We start from the raw sequence: 25,744 nt of genomic DNA on the forward strand, positions 1-25,744 counted from the left end.
AAGGTAAGTGAGGGGAGGGGGAGGGGGGGTGTTGTGTGATGTGGGCGTGCATGGGGGTGTGCGTGTGAGTGTGTAGAGGGGGTGTGTGAGTGCGTGTATGCGGGCGGGGGGTGCTGCTGTGTCTATGGGTAATGTGTGCTGTTCGGCAGGTGCGCATGTCTGCATGTATGTGTGCGGGTATGTGTCCCCGTTGTGTATGTGTGTGTAGGGGGTGTGTATATGTGCATGTTGGGGGTGTGTGCATGTCGGGGTGCATGTATGTGCATGTCGGGGTGGGGGTGGGGAGGGGGTTCGTACCACCTCTGGGGGGTGGCAGGGGGGTGGAGGGTGTGGGGGGAGGACTCGGGTGGGTAGTGGGGGGTGGGGGAGACCCCTATCAGTGCCAGGGAAGGAATTCCCTGGCCCGATAGTGCTTACCACCATGGTTCGCATGGCGGTTCCCGACTGCCAGAAACCGCGGCGGTAGGCAGGGTCATGATACCGTTGGCGGTCTTGGGACGACCGCCGGGCCGGAGTGCGCAAACTCCAGCCCGGCGGTCATGCCGCCGTGGCGGTCGGAGTGGGGAAGTGGCGGTCGATCGCGGCGGTGACCGCCGCGGTCAGAATGCCATTTTTCCGACCGCCGGTCTGTTCGCGGTCCGACCGCCGCCTCTCCGCCGACCGCCAAGGTCAGAATGAGGGCCTTAGTCTTCTACTTGTTCAATGGTTATTATGATTGCACAACTTCACCCATGCAATTGGAGATCTGAGACCTGATTTTCCTGTGGGCAACTGTTGACAGTTTATATGACATACATGCATATGTATGATTCACGTAGGAGCCACCTTGAAGTAGTTTGTTGCTGGGGCCTACTTGACATCATGGTACTCTTTGTAAATCACAGCTTTTGTTCAGGTGTGATCAGGAACATGTGGAGACCCTATTCCCCATTGTATTTGGAGCATCACCCCAGGCAAGTGAAGGAGACAGGGCAAAACCAAGTGGGTAAGCATCTGGCCACGGTACCTCCAGTCATGACACCACCGACACGGAGGGACCCAGTGGCCCGGAAGGTGAGGGGAGTGCCACCGAAGACACAGGATCAACCTCGTCATCTTTAGATTCTACCTCCAGTGGCCACTCCCTAGGGGTGGGGGACCCATCAGGAACTGTTCCTGTACCATCCTTGTCCGCCACCCCCAGTACTAGCACCACCCTTCCTCTTTGCTCCCCACCCAGTTGGCCATGCCCACTCACCTAAGCGGGTGGGCGTCTCCTTTGCCCTAGGTACCTCAGTGCCAGCCCCTGTTACTCCTGCTGCCCTGAGTGAGAAGGCTATTGACCTCCTGAGTGAGAGGAGTATCAGGAGGTCAATAGCCTTCTGTGGGGCAGAATGCCATTGTGAATGCCATCCTGTGGTTGGTAAGCCAACTTCAGATAAATGCTTTCCTGGAAGACATTCATAGTGACATGTCAATCAATCAGGAATTTGTAAAGCGTACTACTCACCCGTAAGGGTCTCAAGGCGCGGAGGAGGGGAGGGGGGGAAGGAAGGGGTGTTCCTACTGCTCAAACAGCCAGGTGTTGAGAAGTTTCCTGAAGGTAAAGAGGTCTTTGGTCTGGCGCAGGTGGGTGGGAAGTGTGTTCCACGTTTTGGTGGCGAGGTGCGAGAATGATCTACCGCTGGTTGTAATTCTGTGGATGCGTGGGACGGTTGCGAGGGCGAGGTAGGCGGAGCGGAGATGCCGGGTCGGGCTGTAGAAGGAGAGCCGTCTCTTGAGGTATTCTGGTCCGGTGTTGTACAGTGCTATGTGAGCGTGGGTGAGGAGTTTGAGGGTGATTCTTTTTTTGACCGGGAGCCTGTGCAGGTTTCTCAGGTGGTCTGTGATGTGGCAGTGGTGGGGGATGTCCAAGATGAGGCGTGCAGAGGCGTTCTGGATGCGTTGCAGCCTGTTCTGGAGTTTGGCCGTGGTTCCTGCTTAGAGGGCATTGCCGTAGTCCAGTTTGCTGCTTACGAGGGCTTGGGTGGCTGTTCTTCTGGTTTCGGTGGGTATCCATTTGTAGATCTTTCGGAGCATGCGGAGGGTGTTGAAGCAGGAGGAGGAGATGGCATTGACTTGCTGGGTCATGGATAATGGGGAGTCCAAGGTGAATTCTAGGTTGCGTGCGTGGTCGGTGGGAGTCGGAGAGGCTCCGAGAGTGGCAGGCCACCAGGAGTCATCCCATGCTGAGGGGGTGGAGCCGAAGAAGAGGACTTCCGTCTTGTCAGAATTGAGTTTGAGGCAGCTGTTCTTCATCCATTCGGTGATGGCCTTCATTCCTTCGAGGAGGTTGGTCTTGGTGGAGTCCTTGGTGAGGGATAGGATCAGCTGGGTGTCGTCGGTGTATGAGATGATGTTAAGGTTTTGGGATCGGGTGATCTTAGCAAGCAGGGCCATGTAGACGTTGAAGAGGGTCCGGCTGAGGGACGAACCCTGGGGTACGGCCCAGATGATTTTGGTGGCCTCCGAGCGGAATGGGGGGAGGCAGACTGTCTGTGTTCTGCCGGTGAGAAAGGAGGTGACCCAGTCCAGGGCTCTGTCACGGATTCCTGCATTGCTGAGGCATGAGCGTAGGGTGTGGTGGCAGACGGTGTTGAACACAGCCGAGAGGTCCAGGAGGATGAGGGACGCGGTTTTGCTGTTGTCCAGTATGGTTCTGATGTCGTCTGTGGCGGCGATGAGGGCGATTTCAGTACTGTGGTTGCTGCAGAATCCAGATTGGGAAGGGTCCAGGGTGCAGTTTTCCTTGAAGCTGGTTAGTTGTCTGTTGACAGCATTCTAAATGAATTTTGCCGGGAAGGGGAGAAGGGAGATAGGCCGGAAGTACTTGAGGTCCTTTCGGTCTGCCTTCGATTTTGTGAGGAGGGTGTTGATCTCGGCGTGTTTCCAGCTCTCTGGGAGCTGTTGATGATCTTCCGTAGTTGGGGTGCGATGACGGAGCTTGCTTTGGTGAGGATGTGGTGAGTGCAGGGGTCATATGGAGAGCCAGAGTGTATGGTGTTCATGATTTCGATGGTGTCTGGCCTACAGAGATCTTTTCAGGCTCTGGCCTCCTCAATGATGACAGCAATCCATCCCCAATCCTCCCTCCCACCACCTCTCTTTCCCCTATCCAAATTCCCTATTCCCCTACTTGTCCTAAGCACACAGACACATCTGCATGCACCAACCTCAACACACACAAACAGCACACAGCGACACAAACTCTAACAGACACATCGGCATGCAGGCACTCAACATTCACCCACAGACACCACATCAGCTACCATTTCAACAGACACTCCCACTGACCCACACACCACATCCACCATTCCCACAGACACCACCACAACACCCAGTGACACATCCATCACACCCACCATACACCCAGACAACACCTATGAGAAAGTAGCCTCTTTCTAGCATGGTTACACCCACTTTTGGCTTGTTTGTGAGTGTATGTCAGTGTTTCTGTACTGTCTCACTAAGATCCTGCTAGCCAGGACCCCAGTGCTCATAGTTTGTGGCCTACTGTGTGTATTGTCAGTAGTGCTTTACTGTTTCACTGAAGTTCTGCTAACCATAACTCCAGTGCTTATGCTCTGTCTGCTTCCAAATTAGTCACTATAGTTTAGTGACTTCATACGCCAATTCCAATTGGCACAGTGGACCCCCCCCCCTTACAAGTCCCTAGTATATGGTACCTAGGTACCCAGGGCATTAGGGTTCCAGAAGATCCTTATGGGCAGCAGCATTTCTTCAGCCACCCATAAGGAGCTCAGACAAACCCTTTCACAGGACTGCCACTGCAGCCTGAGTTAAATAGTGCACACACTATTTCACAGCCATTTTCACTGCACTTAAGTAACTTATAAGTCACCTGTATGTCTAACCTTCATTTACTGAAGGCTAGGTGCAAAGGTACTAAGTGTGACAGCACCCTTGCACTAGCAAAGGTGCCCCCACGCAGTCCAGGGCCAAAGTCCTGGACTTGTGAGTGCGGGGACACCATTACACGCATGCACTACATATAGGTCAATACCTATATGTAGCTTCACAATGGTAACTGTGAATATGGCCATGTAAGGTATCTAGGATCTTGGAATGGTCCCCCCATTCCAAATCTGGTATTGGGGGTCCAATCCCATGCATCCTGTGGGCTCCACCATGGACCCCCAGTACTGCCAAACCAGCTCTCAGGCTTGCACTGCAGCTACACCTGCTGCCACCTCACAGACAGGGTTCTGCCCTCCTGGGGTCTGAGAAGCCCAGCCCCAGGAAGGCAGAACAAAGCATTTCCTTTGGGAGGAATGTGTTACGCTCTCTCCCTTTGGAAATAGGTGTTACAGGCTTTGGTAGGGTAGCCTCTACACCTAGTCAGGGACCCCGTGTCCCTGCTCTGGCCCGAAACTGGACAAAGGGAAGGGGAGTGACCACTCCCCTGTCCATCACCACTCCAGGGGTGGTGCCCAGAGCTCCTGCATTGTGTCCCTGGTGTTAGCCATCTTGTTTTCCAAGGTGTGGGGACACTCTGGAGATCTCTGAGTGGCCAATGCCAACAGGTGACGTCAGAGACCCCTCCTGATAGGTGCAATACCTGGGTAGGTAGCCAATCCTCCTCTCAGGGCTATTTAGGGTCTCTCCTGTGGGTTCCTCTTCAGATTTGTCTTGCAAGTTTCTACCAGGAATCTTCTGCAACTCCTGCTTCATCGTCTGACCTCGGATCAACCGCAGACTGCTCCAGGAACCTCTGTCACTGCAACAAAGTATCCAGAAAGGCTACTGCGACTCTGCAACTTCAGCTCCAGCCAGCAACTGCAACAGTTTCCATGGTGTGCACACTCTGGGGACTCCCTGTCTTCACCCTGCACCAGAAGGACCGAAGAAATCTCCCGCGGAGTGACAGAGTCACTTCCCTGCTCCAGCAGGCACCTTCTAAGACGACGACCGGTTCTCTGGGACTCCTCGCCTGATAACGAGCGTGCTCCTTGGAACAAAGGTGGTGGACCCCTTCGCACGGACTGTCCTAAGGTCCAGCTGTCCAACTTTGGAGGAGGTAAGAGCTTGCCTTCCTCATTTGCGACAGTACCCCTGTGCACCACGTCATCTTCACCGCCTGAGGCCTCTGTGCACTATTTGCAAGAATCCTTCATGCACAGCCTGGCCCAGGTCCCCAGCACTCTATCCTGCGACGCTCAACTCGCTGAGTTGTTCTCCGGTGGCATGGGATCTTCTTTTGTAGTGCTGCAGCAACCGGAATTTGCACCTTCTTTGTCCCCGGTCATCTGTGGGTTCCCTCCAGTGTTGGCAGCCCCCTCTGCCTCCTCAGTCCGAGTTTAGGCCCCCAGGTCCCTTCTGGGTCCAGGCAGAGCCATTTTGATACAATCCACGACATTGCTTGAACCAAGGCTTGTTGGACTAATCCAGCACGACAACTCGCCTGCATCCAACATCTCCACGTGGGACATCCTTTGCATTACGCAGGAACCCACAGCCATCTTCTTTGTTGCTCTTCTGCAGACTTCTTCCAAACGGAGAATCCTCTTTTGTACCATCTTCTAGGTTGGCAAGGGCTCCTGTCCTTCCTGGAATCTTCTGCGACTTCTGGACTTGGTCTCCTCTCTTTACAGGTCTTCAGGTCCAGGAATCCACCATTTGTTGCTTGCAGTCTTGATTGGTTCTTGCAATAACTCTATTCACGACTTTTAGTGTGTCCTGAGGAAACTTGCAGTACTTTACTCCTACTTTCCTGGGCTCTGGGGTGGGGTATTTGACCAACCTTTGTGGTTTTCTTACACTCCCAGCGCCCCTCTACACACTACACTTGCCTAGGGGGGAATTAGTGATTCGCATTCCACTTTCTTAGTATATGTTTTGTGTTGCCCCAAGGCCTATTTCTTCCTATTGCATTATAAGGTATTTTCAATTGTTTGCACTATCCTATGACTATTTACTTACCTGATTTTGGTGTCTAGTGTATATATTGTGTATAATACTTACCTTCAGAAGGAGTTTTGCCTCTGAGATAATTTTGGCCTTGTGTCACTAAAATAAAGTACCTTTATTTTTGGTAACACTGCGTATTGTCTTTTATTGTGTATAGGCACTGTGTAACTATAAGTGGTATTGCAGGAGCTTTGCATGTCTCCTAGTTCAGCCTAAGCTGATCTGCTACAGCTTCCTCTATCAGCCTAAGCTGCTAGAACACTACTACATTTCACTAATAAGGGACACCTCGACCTGGTATGAGGTGTAAGGACCCAAGGTACCCACTACAAGCCAGGCCAGCCTCCAACAACAGCTCACAACCCACAGGCCCCCACACACCTCAGTCACCATATCCCCAGACACCACCACAACACCCACAGACACATCCACCACAACACCCACAGACACATCCACCACATTTGCTGTTGTTTTTTAATATCTGACTTTGTGGGAAGTGTTGGTCACCCAAGACAAGGGTAGATGTTCACTGTATGGATATGTGGGTGTTGATCCAATTGGGGTGTCATTGCATTGTGTTATGCTTGCTAGGGTGAGTATTTCATCTTGTGTTGGCCAATGTCAGCATGTATGGTGTAGATTTGTCCCCTGATATAGATTGTACTTTTGTCTCATGTTCGGGAGCTAGAGTTTTGTTTGTCCACACATGGAGGGTGCTAAATTGTGGTAGCTTCCTTTGGATTTGACTGACCATGTGTCCACTTTGATGTGTGTACCTTACAGCTACATCATCTAGATGACTGGACCATGCTGTACCATTGTATGTGCTTTCTTGGCTTGCGCTTACACATTTGGCAGCTAGGCATATCACTTGGCTCTAATATTGTTTATCCCTGAGATACATGAAGGGTCAGTTCCTATGCAAATGCTGGTTTAGGGGCATGTGCAAAGTGAAATGTGTCCATGAATGCTCCTGATGTCGCCATCACTATTATGCAGGTATTGTTTGCATTGTGAGCTTTGGATATGTGTTTCACAACCTATTGTGCATCCCATTGACCTTCCATTGTGTTGCAATGTGGGTGCTGTGTGGGTCCATCGATGAGCAGCACCGGCGGCAGGACGTGTGTATGATGGGCTCCATGGCGGCACAGATCATGTAACACTGCCTGCAGGTGAGTTGCTTCTTTCATGCTTTCCGTTTCTACCTGCTGGGGTATGGTGGTTGAACTGCCACGGTCATGCTAGCGGTAGGCAACATCATAATGTTTCCATCCAAAACACTGGCTCCGTCTGCCTTTTTGGCCTGCCTTGCCGCCGCGGTGGTATGTGCTGCCTGGTGGTGCTGGCGGGACTGCGGCAGTCTTTCCCTACGGGACTGCCAGCATCGTAATACTGTGGTCTGACTGCCAAGCAGATAACGGTCACACCGCCGCCATGGTGGTGCACAAACCGCCAAACTCTTAATGCGACCCTTTGAGAATATGTAACATTGATTTAAATATGTGATATTAATTTTAAAGCAAATGAACATAAGTTCAGAGAAAGCCATATTCATTTAAACAGCAGTCATATTCATTTAAACATGGCTTGTGTTCATTTCAATATTTGCCTAATTCATTTCAAAGCATGTTACATTTATCTCACAGTTTCATTTTCATTTCAAAAAGTGTGATATTCATGTTACAGAATGCCATAATACTTTTGATGTGGGCCATATTAATTTCATCAGGTGTCATATTAATTTCAAAGTGGCTCATATTCATCTTAACATGTGTCATATTCCTTTCTATGAATGTCATTCATTTCAATGGATGTCATATTCACCTTAACACCTGTCATAATAATTTTAACATGGGTCATATCCATTTCAACATAGGTCATATTAATTTCAATATATACAGTATTTATTTTGCTGTGTATCATATCAATTTCAAAGCACAACATATTCATTTTGACAAGTTTCATTTTAATTTCAGCATTGGTCATATTCAGTTTAAGACATGTTGAATTCATTTCGGTGGAGCTCATATTTGTTTCAATGCATGTCATATTCATCTTAGCATGTGTCATATTTCTTTCAATGAATGCTTCATTCATACTAACGCATCTTAATTTTAACATGAATCATATCCATTGCAACATATATCATAATCATGTCAATGTATATCATATCACTTTCAATGCAAGCCATATTCATTGTGATAAATGTCATGATCATTTTAACGTCACTCGTATTAATTTTAAAACATGTCAAATTCATTTAAATGAAGGTCATATTCATTTCAACTCGTGTCATATTCATTTTAACATGTGTTATATTCTTTTAAATCAATGTTAAGTTTATTTTAATGGATGTCATATTCATATTAACACTTGTCATATTAATTTTAAGATGCAACTTATCAATTTTAACATATATCATATCAATTTGAATATGTATCATATTCATTTGAATATGTGTCATATTAATTTCAAGGCTTGCCATATTCATTTTAACAAATCTCATGTGAATTTCAGCTGTGGTCATACTTATTTGAAGGCATGTCAACTTCAATTCAATGGGATTGCATTCATTTCAACACAAGCCATATTCATTTTCAATCATCTCCTATTCATTTCTGTGTGTCTCATATTCATTGCCATCTCGGTAATATTGATTTCAACACAATTCAAATTCATTGTAACATGCTTAATGTTCATTTCAATGTACATTGTATTAGTTTCAATGTGCATTGTTTTCTTTTCAGAATATAATATATTTATTTCAATACTTTATATTATTTCCAATCTGCCATATTAATTTCAATGTATGTCATATTTCTCTTGGTATAAGTCAATCATTTCAAGAAATGTCCCATTCTTTTTGGTGAATATTGTATTTGTTTCAGTGATTGCTTTATAGTTTACAGTGAGGGCCATATTAATTTCAGTATGATTTATAAATATTTCAATATAATTCTTATTCAATTTGGTGTGTGTGTTAGTCATATTAATCACTAAGTAGCATATTCACTTTGCCTGGTTTCATATTTGTTTTGGTTCAATTCAGATTCACTCTGCCAGGTATCATAATTATTTTGACTCATAGGACATTCATTCGGGTGTGTGTCATATTCATTTTGCAGCGCGTTATGCATTTCAGGAGGTGTCCAATATGGGGAGCTGTAATTTTGACATGAACGGCTTCCCATAAAATCAATCAAGATGTTACATAGATCTATCTGTAAATAGCTGTGCAGTGTCAGGGTAAATGACGAAACGCTAATTCAGATGTATCCTTTTTCTATGTAAATCTGAATTTTCTTCACTTCTCAAAATATTTATCATCAGCTGCATATTTTGTAGATTATTAACAAACAAATATTTTGAGCTCAAACAGATCCCAACGATTAAACTTGCTGCACAACAAGGTGATAGCCACACCTGAAAATGTACAAAAGTTAAGTGATCAATTTTGTTCTGTTGAGTTTTTTTTTCTTAAGGCATCGAAAGAGGATATAATATAGGCCATATACACCCTGATTATGAGTTGCAGTTGGGTGCAAACTCGGCACATATAATTACCGGTACTGTGCGCCAGCACTGTGCAACTGAGATAAACCCCCTAAGAATGGGAGCATCTGTGTGGAAACAGAAATACTGTGCACTTTCCCACAATGTATTCCCTTTTTCAGATGGGTGTAACAGACATATTAATCACCTGCTCTAAGGAGGTGGTGAATTTTCGCAAGGGCTTCTGTATGGGGGGAGGAATTGGAGGAAGAGGGGTGGAAATGGTAGGGGAGTGAAGGGGGTGATTAGTTCTGCCACAGCAGAGCACTGAATGCTCCCCCTTTGCCATAGGAAAAACATTGTATGGATCAGGGTACAAGGACTTGCTGCTGTTGCAGGCGAACCCTCATGCAATTTTACCAGCTGATAAAATTGGATCCAGTGTTCCCACGCCTGGGAAAAGTGTCAGCTGGAACACCGGGCCAGTCATGATCAGGCAGAGTGGAAGTCTACCGTGTGCCATCTACTTTAGCCTTACATCTTGCCGTAGTGGGCAGTACCAGCCATCAAAGGCCCGCTTCAGCATTCTTTAACGAGGGTGCAGGCATTAATGGGCGCTTTAGCCCAGCTATGGCGGGCTCTAAAGCTTCTAGAACAGTCCAGAGCACTCTATTGTCTTCAATGAGCTTCCAACATTCAGATCTTCTAATTCTTGGTAAATGTTTAGGCATGTAGGTTCCGATAGAAAGCTGCAGCTCTCACAAGAGTGCAGCTGAAATTTGTGGGAATTGCAAAAGGTTTACACATTTTTTATGAAATTGGGCTACTTTTATTACAAGAAGGATGTTTAGGCTTCATTTGTCCTCGATGCAACTTTGCTTATGTTTAACACAATCTATTTTTCTATGCAATTTAAGAAGGGCATTTATGATAAAGTGGGGAGCTCGTCCATAAATGACAAAATTACTTATTGATGGTGAATACAAGTTTAATGTGGGTCTGCTAAATATGTGTAATTGTATTTATACCATATTTGTGCTCTTTGTACAATTGAATCCCTTGCACACCAATGTGTTAAAATGTATACATATCAAGATAACAATAATGTCAGAGAATGAGATGCAAACTATGTTTTAATTGCATAAAAATCTGCAATATTGACATTTCGTGGATGCATAATTTCCCCTTACTTGGTACATAATTTAATCAATTGCTGCTCAAACCATGGCCATCCATTGTTGCATCATTTCAGTGGCCTCGGACATTGGTTTGAACCATCATGAAACATCTTGGAGGGTTAATGCGCCTGCTTCAGAGCAATGCATACAACATGCATCTTATCTGTTTAAATCCAAATAAGTTAGCGCAGTGGATCCCAGGTATTTTTAAAGACATCACTTTGCAAACTGAAGGTCATGAGTTCCTGTCTTGGTAAACAGTTGAGTGAGCTATACTTCTGCTGCCAATGTGTATATGAAACCATCAGGCACAAGCATGAATCCTTGGAAGGTAACTCAATGTGTCATTCCTCTGAGGCCAATAAAATAGTACTTTTGAATTATATAGTAATTAGGACCTATTTTTAATTACCACTGACAATTTAGTTTGCATTGTGGCTGTATGAATGTGTATCATTAGTATAGTCGTGTCCAATTACCTACATACATAAATTGTGTTATCACATATAATGCATGTTAAATATGCATGGTTTGCATTTCTTGCATGCATTGAAAACAAGATGCAATATATTGTGTAGCAAGCTCAAGCCGTCTCTCTTGGTTTTTCCAGGCATCATCATACATAGTAGCCCACACAAACTAGAACCATTTCATATGAACTTGTGGGCAGAGTGTATCTATGGATCCCATGAGGGCCTGCTGAGTCTGGAGGTCAGGTGCAAAGGTATCCAGGAGTGCTGACATCTGCCATCTAGTCCCAGAACACAACTCTTGACAAAAAAGCATTATTTATGCTCATACAAGTAGGTTTTAGCCAGTCTCTTTAGGGATCTGTGATTCAAGGAACATTGCTCAATACCCAAAGACCATGCTGAAAACTGCCTAAAAGAGGTGAAATCTGGGCACCCGGATTCAGCAGTATAAATGATCAATCTAGTCAAAATCTGGATGGTGGTCAACTCTGTAGTCAAATTACTTTCTTATGCTTCAGAGAGCCACAATTCCTATTTCACAAGACTTCCTTGCAGAGGTCAGACCAGCCACTGATACAATGTCAATATATTGTGATATTTGGTTGTACTGCTCTGTTTAGGTACCTACTGCTAAGCCGAGGGGGAGAAGATATGATATGATGATGGTCTATGAGAGGGAGGGGTCAGCAGGGAGTTAGAGGACCTAGTAGGCAATGAGCTGAGCTATGGAGTAAATTAGCACAAGGTTGGTGTGCATGAAAAGAACACTGAAGAACACGGTTACCAGTTATAATGAAAAAAACCTCTAACATCTCTCTGAGGATCTACACAACTCACATTTTTTCTTCAGACTTGGAATTACAGGCATTCGATTGGTGCTGCGATAAGGTGGAGGATTTCAGCTTCTGTCGCAGGTACGAGGAGAAGAGACCTAAAATTGACTGCACGGGCTACCGAGCATTGTCCCTTGGTAAGTGTGAGATGTGTTTATTAGAGGGCGATGGGTGTTATCTGTTAAGGCGAAGCGAACACCAGCTAATATGTAGATGTTGGGTCATCAACTTTGGGTTCGCCATCCTCCATCATGGTAGACCAGTTTTCCAGCCATGAGCATTATTTAATTGTGTATTACTTTTAGATGGAACAGCAGGGTCTAGAGTCTTCTTATGATATATGACAGACAACAATAAGTGTCTTATATCACCCTGTTGTACCCATCATGTATTTTTGTATCTGATTGGTTATTTTAGTAAGTATGGCTGTGCAGTGCCCAGTGAGGCCCTTCCCCTTAGGATCATCCTGGGCATCTCTTTCCATACCAGTGACCTTGAATGCTGGGTGCAGCTTTACGCACTTGTGTTTCATAGTTGTCATCTTCTGTTGCAGCCTGGATGTTTGGAGACCCCCACATTACCACCCTGGATGCGCTCAGTTACACCTTCAACGGTCTCGGAGACTTCATGGTCCTGAATGCAACGAGCACAGATGCATCTTTAATTCTGCAGGGCCGCACCACTCAAACTGGCACTGCGCTGGCTACCAACTTTAATGCCTTTGTTTGTCAGTACATCTCAAATACTTCCAAAATACAGGTTAGTGATAAAGGCCAGTGACTCCCATCCTTACTGTCCAACAATTGTTGGCACACATGTTACCTTTCCTATGGGTTTTTATGAAGCCAAAAACGATGTCAATGTGTCAGCAGTGAGGGAGAAAATGGACCTGTGTGTGTGTTTTTTTGTCTCAGGATGGCTTTAATTATAAAAAGTAAAAGACCATGAGCAACTGCCTGGATACCAAACCTGCAACTGAATGCCCTAAAGTGTACATCGAACCCTGAAGAGTTACGTATATGTAGCTATTCTATATCAAAAGCCTGAAGATCTGTCCTACATTTAAACTCATGCCTAAAGATTGAGCAGAGAAGTGAGTATTTAAAAGAGTCTCTTTGGAATCTGACTCACAAACTGGTAAAGAATGACCCAGGAGAGGGCCTCCGATCCCGAAGGACACATTTATTTTTCCTTATGGTATCATAGTTCAACTTTGATAGCTTGGTCTGAGCTGGAAGGCAGGCCATCAGGCATATGTGTAGGAATTATGTAGTATCAAAATACAATATCAGCTGTACTTCAAAGGAAATAAGACCCAAAAAGATCCATACGAAGAAATATAACTAGGGGAATTTTGTAAAAATAAAAAATGTTCTAGGGTTTAAAGAGATATGGATGTTAAAAAGCATTCCTAATAGGAAAACTGAAAAAATAACCATTTATTCTAAGCTAATAGGAACGGTAAAATAAAAAAATAATAAAAAAAGTCCCCTGCTCGGAATTAGCGACCAAATGAGGCAACCCACGCAAGCAAAACATTGGTTAGTAATAGGTGCCAAGGCTGACCAAGGATTTTATCTTCTGACTTAAAGAGCATTGTAGCATTCAAATTTGTTCAGTAGATTTTGACAGAAGGCTGTATCTGATGATGCAGCTTTAAAGTCAGGTAGAGGTGATTTCTTAACTCCCTGAATTGTGCTCTACCTCAGAGAAGGTTCCTAACGTTTTTTGGTGCTCAGTGCAAGAATGTTTGATGGATGTCAACCCTCACCTGAGTTGGCTCTTATTTAGGGGCTTTTGGGAGGACTGTTGGCTTTAGTTGGCTCCTCCATGAACTCTAGTAGATTTATGCATCACAAGCACTGCTCACATTTCATGAAAACCCATAGAGTGGTGTTAGGCTCTCCCCCTCGCCAACAAAGTGGTGTCTTGGTGGAACAAGGACCGTTTCTCCTGCAGTGGATGTCCTCACAAATTACAGTCTGACCACAGGTAGTAAAAGCAGTGCTAGGCAATATTTAAATGGCAAAGACTAATACCACATTAATGATCTCTTCTGGCCCTAATGATCGCCTTCAACAAGCCCACTAGACTTACACACGGTCTCTGTCGGATGCAGACAAGTTGTAGCACTTTCTTACAAGTCTTGTAATTCTCCTCTGCAGACATTTTGCATAGTGGACTGCAGCTTCTCTGTCTGTCATATTAGGCAGAGATTTAAATGGAGATTAGGAATGCTACAATTGTGGTTACTCCAGTGGGGAAAGCAAGCAATATTCTATCTCTCACTCTGGTCCAGGCTCGAAACAATGGACCTGTGATCCAATATTGGCTTTTACAGAGACAGACTAGAATGCCTTTGGTAGGAACCTATGCCCCAAGTCTTTCACACTTTTCCCTTTTCGGGAGAACAATAAACACATTTTTGGAACACGACTCATGTTCACAGCAAATCAAATTGGCATATGGCTTACTCCAGGAGCAACATGATTCAAAAAGCCACGTGGCTTCAGATTCCCCATGGACAAAAGTCAAAATGTGAATTTCGGCTAAAGGCAACTTCCTAGGTTCAAGAGCAGATCTAGGAAGTCTCTTCTGGCTAATCACTCTGGTGCTGAGTGCTCTTTTGTATGTGAATCGTAGTAGAGATGATCAGATGCCTGCATTCTTGACTTCAGTTTCCTCTCCACAGAGTCAGAATTAATTTTCAATATTTTGGTGCACGGTGGATCAAAGGTGATGCTTGAACATTACCAGAAGCATGATTCTACAATGTTTGTCACAGCCCCAGCTCACAACAATGGTGGCTGTACGGGCTCCGTTATCTTGCATTACCCCACTTTACAAATCCCCAACTTTAGATTGTCTGGAGGAGCTCAGGTTGGAAAGTAACGAATGGGTCTGAGCGGCACCCTTTCAGAGTAGGATCCTTCTGCTGAAGACTCTCCCAGGAAAGCTACTGTTTGAGTAGATTTGATGTTGGTTTAATTTGGGCAAAAAATCAGTCGAAGGATCCAAGAGGTTCTTATAAAGTTGCTTCTGTCCATTTGAACCACTGGTGCTTCCACAAACATTCTGCTGATTTCAGTGATGCAGTTCCTGCACTCGCCCAAATGCTATGTACTGCACTTCATTGATCTCCAAAAAGATTTGTGTAGCACCCAAGAAATACCAGTACATGCATTACATTTTGTTATTTGTTTCAAATAAGCAGTGTTCCACAAAATGCAGAGATGGGCTCCAGGGGTCATGAGATGCCTGGGTGAGTTGCTTGCCAGTGAAGTTTGCATTTGCATTGTGGTTTTTGTAGTCCGGTAGAAAAGAATAAAAACTGCAAGTTAACTTAATGAACACACCCATCACTGGGCAGGTTACTAACCTGTCAGTGAGTCGGTGCTCGTTTTCTAAATCTAAATGCAGCCACACCAATGCCAGGTCAGTCAGTTGGTCCAACATGGCTGAATGATTCAGCACGTTGCATTCCGGGAATATGGTGGGGGCCTTGCTCGCCTTGGCTCAAATTAGCCAGTGCAGGTGGACAGGGGTATGGTGTGGGTGTGTGAGAGTCCTTCTGTCCCATTGGTTCCACTGCATGTTGGGCATGGTAGCAATATTCATCCTGAATTAAAAATGTGTTTTTGCCTCTCACAATCAGAAATCCTGCTCAGCAGCAGCTATCCTTTCATGCACAATGGACAACTTTCTCACCACTGCACAATCGGTGCAGTCATGGAAGCAAGCACCCTAATTAAGATTAGATATACTACAATGAGTTCCGTAACTGACCTCTTGCAGATACCAACTCAAATTAAGCACTGTTTACTAGGGAACGTGCCAACCTTGAACTACATAGAATATATTGATTCTTGTCATGCACACTGCCAAGGATGCATGTGTTTACCTTCCAAAACTCACAATAAATTTGATGGCAGAATCTGCATCCTCATTGTACACCATTAATCTGTGCAATTTTGGATTAAATGGCCCATGCTGTGGATTTGATTCTATTATTCTGTTTATTTCTTTGCAGGTGGAGTGGTTTCTTTTGAATGACACCCTACAAGTTAGTCTGAACAACCAATCTGTGGCCTTTTTCTATTCTGATGGTACAGTACCTCATTCCTCTCAAACAACTGTTTTTAGGATTGACTTGACTGTCCTGGCCTCTATTTCTAAGTGTGCTTAAATTGAGCCAGAGCAGAAGCCATGTGTGACTGATGCAAACTGAAGCAGTACTGAGTTGGGGAGAGGTTGGGGGTTGCAGAGAAGCTTTATCAGTGATAGATTTCTATTCTGCAGATGGCTCATTTGGCTCTGTTATTTCTTTCAATAAATGTTTGAGTATTTCAATCTAGATAATTTTTATAAACTTGCATTTACAATGTCAGATGCGATCATTTATCACCACATTTATTTTAGCAAATGTGAAACTGACTGATTGGAGTAACCTTTACAATTCATTATCACTGCACTAAACATGTTTGAAATTGCTACGTACATCTTTAAAAACACATAGAAAAACTTTCTGCTGCACATACGTATTGGACTATTGCCCACAAGATGGCCAAAAATAGCCACTATATACCCAACAGCTCTTTAATACATTTCTAACATATACCCAATAGGTAGCCAATATACAGTCAACAGATGCCCAAAACATATCTACAAATAACCAGATATGTATCTGAAAGATTCACAGTAGGTACTGAATAGATAGCTATTGAAAATTGATAGCAAATAGTGACCTAACAGTTTTTTTTAAAAATACCTAAATGCCAATTAAAATGCAATTGATACCCAACAGATAAAATAGATACCCAATAGATATGTAATAGTTACCAAATGGATAGCCAATAGATATGCAATGGATATAGGTCTAATAGATATTCATTAGACATTTAATAGATGTGTACAGAAAATCATTTAAACACCAAATAAATATCTAATAGATACAATAGAAGAGGTCAATAGAGGCCCATTAGGTAAATATCTTATAGAAAGCTAATGGATAACTAATGAATTGCTACCCAATGGCTACTTAAAAGATAACCACTGAGTAGTCAATGGGTACCCCTAGGATACCTAATAGATAGCCAACAGGTACCAACCACTAGGTAAACAAAATAATTATATGAATCTTAAACAGAACAATAATAGATAACAAAAAAGTCACCCATTAGACGATCATTAGCACTTTAACACTCTAAAAAGACTAACCATAGAGTGGGACTACATGACACCTGCTTTAAGCAAATAACAAAACTATTAATTTGCTGGAGCTGGTATAGTGAACAGAAGTTCATGTAGGGAAGCTGTAAATGGGATGTTTTGGCAGGGTCCACAATTAGCTATTGGCGACACAAAGGGAGGCAAACTAAACTGACTTAGAACAATGTTCAATTGAAAAAGGACAGAAACAGTATATTCTTGTTGCTCATTTGTCACAATGGAATATTTTTCCAATACCAGCCCTTACAAAGGCTCTAGTAAATAGTTACCATCCACCTGGGCTACAAACATATGGTACCCCCAAATCCATGGCTCTTTGAAAACCTATCTAACTTCACCCTTTCTGTAATCTGACTGCTCCCCACCAAAAGAAGGGGCAGGGGGAAGAACAGTCAAGACTGGTGTGGTGCAAAGTCACAAAAAGTGATGCAAGCTGGCATGAAGTCTTGATCAACTATTTACTTTCCAGTACAAAACTTGTTTTGCACTTGAAAGTTGTCAAAAAGTAAGTCAAATAGAGCTATGTGGTACTTTGCGGTACTTTGAGTGAGGAGGTTGTTCCATGTGTGCTACATGGATAGATATTCCCATGCAACCACCCACAGATTTTGATGCAAAGCCGATTCTACTTTTAATGGTGGACAGGGCTTTCCACCCCTAAAAATAACACCTCCTCGAGGCAGGTGTTAGAAAGAGAAATGTTTTTATTTCTCCTAACCTTTCCAACATTGCATGTGAGCTGCACTGAACAGCACGCATCCAATGTGGGATAACTTTGAAAGAGTCTAAGCAGAGGATTTTGTAGTGGAAGGGTAACCCGCTGCCCTGCATTGTGTGACATATTTTAGAATCAACCCCATAGTCTTCTGTGGCCGTTGTTGATCCAAGAACCACAATTGTCCTTTGAGCATCTCTACGTAAGCCATCATTTCTTACTCTCCTATTTTTAATTTGGAGATATCCTGTCATGCTGCATGCTATTATCAGGTTTGCTTGAAAGTGTTTCAACATACTGGCTGATTAGGGAGAGGTACAGAGTTGGACTCAGCTGTCCAATCATCCACATGTCTTATAATGTAGAAACAGTGCAAAAAAGTGGAATTGAGTTTGGTGTCTTGTAGTTGAGATCCTCATGATACTTGCCTCCACTTCTAATGTTATTAGCAAACCCAATTTGTTTGCTCCATGCCAGTTTAGCATTGTTTCCTCAATATTTGTCTGACAGTTTCCCAGATTATGTGTTAAGTAAATGGACCATTCGGGCAAGTACCTCAATATCTGGTTTTGTCAGGTGTTCTGTCGCTGTTTCATGACTAAGGTATAGCTATAGTTGATGTTTTTCTCTCCTTTGCTATTCAGACATGGATGCAGAAGTTTACAGGGGTCCGGGAATCCTGTTGACCAAAGGGAGCAATTTGATCACAGCGACATTCGACGGGGAGTTGTCTATAAACGTTGCTGCTTCTCTTGGAATCCTGAGCGCAGTCTCGAGCCTTCCCACCCAATACATCAACAGGACCAGTGGCCTCCTGGGTGAGGACTGAACTGCACACTTACCATCATCTCATGTATTTATTTTCGAAATGTATCAAGTCCAAAATACAGCTGATAGAGGCCTCCGAGTGCATCAGATATAACAACGGCGGTGGGAACACTATCAGGAGAAAAAATGATAATCTTTGTGCTCATAAATTGTTTGAGATCTCAGTAATGCTGTGAATAGGATGAAAAAGCTTTTGGTAGGACAGAGCAGGACAAACACCAGAAGGGTACGGCCCAGACTGAGGCATCCTGCTGAACTCAGGTACAAAGGGTGGTGTTTCTTAGCAAAAGAGGTAAGTGCCTACTCAAAGGCAGAGCAGAAGAGGTGAGTCTTAACTGCTTCCCAGTACACCAGCAATTCTTTCTCAAGTCTTAGTTGAGCACTTAGGAATATTTCCGGAAGCTTTGCCTTATCGTGCCTCAAAAACCAAGCATGATATATGATCCCTCTGTCTTTAGGTGTGTATAACCCAATCCACAGGCTTTGGACCATTTGAGGACTAGTAAGAATGTCTATGGAAGCCTTTTATAGGTGGCATCGCAGTAATCCAATCGAGGATTGGTCGCAGTGAAACCAGCTGCAAAAATATCACAGAGGCAATCTGAAGGGAAGATACCCTGGGTGGAGGAACCCTTCTTAGTGCAACACTGGGAGCTCAAAGCAGTTACAGGAACTGATTCATCACCCACCACTTATGGCAGAGCAGTAAAGGAACCCGGCCCTCATTAAGGAAGATGATGTGTTTCCTGCATCAAAATTGTTTTAAAGCTGGTCTCAACTATTCAATTTACATTTCACTTTTACACATGTTTGGGTACGAAGCCACTAGTATTCCAGATAGTTCTGAAGAGGAGCTCAAGAAACAGTTAGGGGGCGGAACTTCACTCCACAGAATTTGATGGAGTTACATGACTCTGCAAGATTCTGCTGATTTGCGGGAACAGACGGAAATAGGCATGCACTGCTTGTGCTGATTTTTAGCACTGGGAGCTCATTCTGCACTGAATAATCAGTGTGAACAGCACCATCCAGCGTGGCAGAGGGTGCTGCTTTTTGAGTTGATTTTGCAGCCACTCAAGTAGATTTTCTACTCAAGCAGCAACTTTCTAAGCATGAATGGTCACAACCACCTGCGCTAGGGAAATCTCACCGGTTGACCTCCTAGCGATTAAAAATCACACAAGGGGACGCCGAATCTTGTTTGCGCTTACCAACTGCAATTGGCAAGCCACACACAGGAAAAAAAATTGGCCGGAATCTGTGTGACATGCATAACATGGAGTGGCCAAATCTTCTCCAACACCGCCGGAGGAGCCAAATGTATCGCCCAACCCTAAAAATATTGCACTGCTTAAGAGTTTCATATGGTAACAAACAGCTTTGCTTCTTCACAATGACATAACTGCACATGTCCTGCTCATCAGATTTGCATTAGAGCTGGACAGGCTTAAGCAACTTACTGCCCTACAACCTACCATGGTTTTATCCTTATGGCCTTTACAGTCCTGCAAATGGAATGAGACAAAGTGTGAAACATGAGTCCTAAGTGCTATGAAAAAGATCTGACGCATCTGGAAGGCATAATCATAGCCAAGAGGAAGCATTATTCAGTTGTGGCCAGGCTCTAGAACACAGTCAACACATTACAGTGACCCTGATGTGTTATCTAAGGACAAGTAACGGTTATTCAGGGATTTCCAATGGTCTCCATGGCCAACCATGGTCTGCTTGTGTGTTGCTTCACATTGTGCTTTGGTTACAGAGGATCTTTAGCATTCACAGACAGAATAAGAAAAATCTGAACTTTCTAACAGCTTGAGTGATGTACATAAATGTGGTAGCCATATGTAAATGTCACAAGGCACTCCTCAGTTTGTGTAAGCAGAGGGAAGGATGGAGGATGAGGAGGGTTTGTGGTGTCTAGAATGGAAAAACCTCTCAACAGGTGATATGAGTCTGGCCATCACCATTATCAGCCTGTTTGTGTGTGTCCATAGATCCATGTTGTATGACATTAATGCACATTCATTTATCTCTGAGGGTGCAGGATGTTTCAGTGAGGCTGCCCACAGGTACTAATATATATTTTTTTTTCAGGTGTGTGGAACTTCGACACAACCGATGATTTCACAATGCCAAACGGGACCACCATTCCCATCCAAAGCACTGAAAAGGAAATCTTCAACTATGGAATGAAATGTCAGTCTCCATCTCTTAAATAGTTAATATCTTAGGAAAGCATGATGGATGTGAAGTGTGGGGACGGAGGGGTATGAAAGGTTAAAGTGTTCTTCCTCCACTAACTAAGAATCTAGAGACATTCATGATTCTATGTTAGCCAGACTAAGGTAAGATTGTACACAGGAGTATTATGACCTTACTAAGCTTGACCTTTAATAAGGCTGTGTGCATACAGTAGAGGATGGTCAATCCCATGGTCCTAGTTGTATTCTTGTTCACAGAAGTTATCGTGATGAACACCAATGTTTCTTTGAAAATGGCCCACTTGTGGTTCTGCAGATGATGGGCATGTGTATTTTCCTCTATGTTAGAGTCTTGGTTAACTGGCAGCAACGTTTCTGCATGCACAGGCCAACAGTGACCAGCTGAGTCACCAAACACTCGACCAACAGTAAAACCCATCACTAGGATATGCACCTCTGCAGTAACAACAGCGATCAGATAGCTCCCTGCCTCTCTCAGCTGCAATATGTTTTCATTCTGAAACTGAACAAGCTAGCTCCCTGTTTATTAGGATGCATTATTTCATAGTCTCCATATTTTGGAGTTGTGGTACTTTTGGCAATCATTTGTCTTGGGGTTAGGAATTAACTCTAGGAGTTAGACTAGTTATTTGTATTTTGAAGGAAGTATTCTGGGGGTGGCATATTCAAATTTTCTATTGGTCAGCTAGTTGTTACACCACCCACAAAAGAATGTCCTAGCCAAACTCAGAGGTAAGATCCCTGGCTATCCATCAATCAATTAATCAATCAATCACTCAATCAGTAGATTTGTAGAGTGCTTCTTGTCACCCACGAGGGTATCCAGGTGCTGGCAAGGTCCATTGATTAGCCGAATAGCCTTGTCTTCAGGGACGTTCAGAACTCTGGAAGAGACAGGGAGGTCTGGACATGAAAGGGTAGCTTGTTCCTTTTCTTCATTTCTACGTAGGAGAAGGAGCGACCTCTGCATCTGCTACCTCCATATCTGCCAACGCTGGAGGGGGAGGGACGGGGGGTTAGAGAAAGGGATGCAGGGTGGAGGTGTCTGGTGGGCTTAGGGAAGTTCAGGCAGTGGATCAAGTAGGTGGGTCTGTAGTTGTGCAGGGCCTTTTATGTATGGGTCAGGAGCTTGAACTGGCATCTTTCCTGTACAGGCAGCCGGTGGAGGTCCCTCAGATAGGGGTTCATGTGGGTTCATTTAGGGAGATCAAGGACGAGTCTGGCTGCGGAGTTCTGTATAGTCTGTAGTCTTTGGAGGAGGTGAGCTGCAATCCCTGCGTAGAACATGTTGCCATAATAGAGTGGGCTGATGATAAGGGCCTGGGTGATGGTGTGTCTTGAGATTTTGGGTAGTCATTTGAATATCTTGCGAAGCATGAAGGGAGTGAAGAAGTAGGTAGAGGAGATGGAGTTGACCTGAGTCGTCATGGTTAACTTGTTGTCCAGAATGATGCCTAGGTTCAGAGGGTGGTCAATGGGGGTAGAAGTAGGTCTGAGTTCTGAGTGCCACCAGGATGCGTTCCATGGAGAGCTTTGGTTTCTGAAGATCATTACCTCTGTCTCGTCCTTGATAAGCTTCAGGTAGTTGCCGATCATCCAGATGGGGAAGTCTTTCATGCAGTTCTGGAAGTTGGTCTTGGTGGTGTCTTCAGAGAAAGGGCACGGATGTCAGTGGTAGCCGTGATGAGGGCTGTCTCAGTGCTGTGTTTGTTGCGGAATCTAGATAGAAAGTAGTCGAGTAGGAGGTTCCAATTCAGATGTGAGAAGATTCATGAGCTCCTGGCTTGCCCTCACCTTCTTGGACATGCCCTTTACTTACTTGCGTATGGATAGTAATGACTTGATTGTCAGAATGCACAAAGGCATGGGTGGAATATTCTTTAATTGTTTCTGAAAGGAAAATAAACTTGCTGGTTAAAGTTGACCCTTTAGCCACTCTCCTGCCTTCAATGCTCTAGCAATTGTGGTCTCCTACTTAAGATCACCATGATGTAGGTTACTATCCATCTGGACATAATTGTAATTTTGTTATTTAAATCATAGAGATGAGTCTTCCTGTTAAGCTGCATGGTGTGTCAGTATCACATACATGAACTGTGGAAATGCTCTGGTGCCCAAACATTCATTGATTTGTTCACCAACTTTGTACTCACTGAGTTAGCACTGGTCCTTTGCAGAAATACAAACCCACTATGGGTCCTATGCGGGCACCTATTGAGAGTAGCTCTGTCCCCATCCACACTTCCTTATCTTCTCTTTGTTACATTTCTTTTCTATTCAGATTGCTCTACCCACTTGCATTCGTCAAGTCCTCCTCGATGAATGACACAACAGGGATTCAAATAGGCATGAATCAAATCAAATCATTAACATTTATAAAGCGCGCTACTCACCCGTGCGGGTCTCAAGGCGCTAGGGGAAAAAAGGGGGGGTTATCGCTAATCGAACAGCCAGGTCTTTAGGAGTCTCCGGAAAGCGGAGTGGTCCTGGGTGGTCCTGAGGCTGGTGGGAAGGGAGTTCCAGGTCTTGGCCGCCAGGAAGGAGAAAGATCTCCCACCCGCCGTGGAGCGGCGGATGCGAGGGACAGCAGCGAGTGCGAGGCCAGAGGAGCGGAGGAGGCGGGTGGGGACGTAGAAGCTGAGGCGTCTGTTGAGGTATTCCGGTCCCTTGTCATGGAGGGCTTTGTGTGCGTGGGTGAGAAGTCGGAAGGTGATCCTTTTGCTGACTGGGAGCCAATGCAGGTGTCTCAGGTGTGCGGAGATGTGGCTGCTGCGGGGAATGTCGAGGATGAGGCGGGCCGAGGCGTTTTGAATGCGTTGCAGGCGGTTTTGGAGTTTGGCTGTGGTCCCGGCGTAGAGGGTGTTGCCGTAGTCCAGGCGGCTCGTGACGAGGGCGTGGGTCACGGTTTTTCTGGTGTTGGCAGGGATCCAGCGGAAGATCTTGCGGAGCATGCGGAGGGTGAGGAAGCAGGCGGAGGACACGGCGTTGACTTGCTTGGTCATGGTGAGAAGAGGGTCCAAGATGAAGCCGAGGTTGCGGGCGTGGTCTGTGGGGGTCGGTGCGGTGCCGAGGGCAGTGGGCCACCAGGAGTCGTCCCAGGCGGACAGGGTGTTGCCGAGGATGAGGACTTCCGTTTTTTCCGAGTTCAGCTTTAGGCGGCTGAGCCTCATCCAATCTGCGACGTCCTTCATACCCTCTTGTAGGTTGGTCTTGGCGCTGCGGGGTCCTTGGTGAGGGAGAGTATAAGTTGGGTGTCGTCGGCGTAGGAGGTGATGATGATGTCGTGCTTGCGTACGATGTTGGCGAGGGGGCTCATGTAGACATTGAAGAGTGTCGGGCTGAGTGATGAGCCTTGGGGTACGCCGCAGATGATCTCGGTGGGTTCAGAGCGAAACGGAGGGAGGTAAACTCTTTGGGAACGGTTAGAGAGGAAGGAGGCGATCCAGTCCAGGGCCTGGCCTTGGATTCCAGTGGAGCGGAGGCGGGTGATTAGGGTGCGGTGACAGACGGTGTCAAAGGCAGCCGAGAGGTCGAGCAGAATGAGGGCGACTGTTTCACCGTTGTCCATCAGGGTTCTGATGTCGTCAGTGACTGAGATGAGGGCGGTTTCAGTGCTGTGGTTGGTTCGGAATCTGGTTTGTGAGGGGTCGAGCAGGTTGTTGTCTTCCAGGAAGTTGGTCAGCTGTTTGTTGACGGTCTTCTCTATTACTTTGGCTGGGAAAGGCAGAAGAGAGATGGGGCGGAAGTTTTTCAGGTCGCTCGGGTCAGCCGTAGGTTTCTTTAGTAGAGCGTTGACTTCGGCGTGTTTCCAGCATTCGGGGTAGGTAGCAGAAGAAAAAGAGGAGTTGATGACGGTCTGGAGGTGCGGGTGAACAGCCTGGCCTCCTTGCTTATGACCCCCTGTACTAAATTTAACAAATCAAGGGATCCCAGCTCTAGTGTGAGGCAGTTTATTATCTGGAACCAGTCTGCTCTAGATGGTCCTGTTTCGAAAAAGGCTTTATGGAATATCGCACTAATGACAGAGTGGCATCATACACTTTGACTAGGTCCATGGGTGCATTTAATCAACAGAACAACAGACATTATAATCCACAAGCTAGATTTATTAAAGAATCTAAGCGGTTTTAAGGGGAGGGGTGAGTAGGTTAGAGAGGTTGCGGCAAAATGATGATAGTGAACTTACTAAGTGTAAACTAACAGAATACAGAAACTTCTACCAAAAAATCCCTTTTGAAGCCTTAGAAACTGAGAAACCATGAGGTTGCTAGTAACACCCGAGCCCTGTTTCAATCACTGAAAGTCTTCAGTGACCCTCATGTGTATCCCTCTCCAGGTACACTGGTTTAAAAAAAACCAAAATGTATTCTATTTCTAGTAAACTCAAGCCAGTGAGCATGAATGGCTGCATACTTTTTAATTCAATGTGAGCAGAATTTGGTTTGACTTCATTTGACTTCAACACATTTCTTTTATTAAGGCCATCGTTTTTTAGGAAGGAAGTTAACTATTTTTTTTTCAAAGGAATCCATCCTCAGCAAAATCACATCATAAGCCAATTACACCTTTTGTCAGAGAAATCATAAACCCCTCACTTAGAGCTGGAGTTGTCCCCCACAATTTAAAACAAGAATATGTTATGCTACTTCTTAAGAAACCTCTATTAGACACCACTGATCCTAAAGATTGTTATGCAGACTCCAATATTGAGTGGCCTCTGAAAGTGATTACAAGTCAAGGAACATGTGGAAGCTGGTATGATCCTTGTGGGGGGGGGGGGGGGGTGTCAAGCTAACTTTTGTACAGAAGCAAAACAACAGCA

General features: G+C 44.9%; 1 protein-coding gene across 1 annotated transcript in view; it reads left to right on the forward strand.

Moving 5' to 3' along the window:
- LOC138265048 (mucin-4-like) overlaps positions 1 to 25,744 on the forward strand; it is a 223,263-nt gene that overhangs the window by 84,082 nt on the left and 113,437 nt on the right. Inside the window, exons 12-16 of the mRNA XM_069212596.1 lie at positions 11,943 to 12,062; positions 12,479 to 12,684; positions 15,956 to 16,031; positions 18,514 to 18,687; positions 20,795 to 20,896. Coding sequence (XP_069068697.1) covers positions 11,943 to 12,062; positions 12,479 to 12,684; positions 15,956 to 16,031; positions 18,514 to 18,687; positions 20,795 to 20,896 — 678 coding nt within the window. The remainder of the gene's footprint in view (positions 1 to 11,942; positions 12,063 to 12,478; positions 12,685 to 15,955; positions 16,032 to 18,513; positions 18,688 to 20,794; positions 20,897 to 25,744) is intronic.

This window comes from Pleurodeles waltl, chromosome 11 (genome assembly GCF_031143425.1).
Source record: "Pleurodeles waltl isolate 20211129_DDA chromosome 11, aPleWal1.hap1.20221129, whole genome shotgun sequence".
Lineage (NCBI taxonomy): Eukaryota > Metazoa > Chordata > Amphibia > Caudata > Salamandridae > Pleurodeles > Pleurodeles waltl.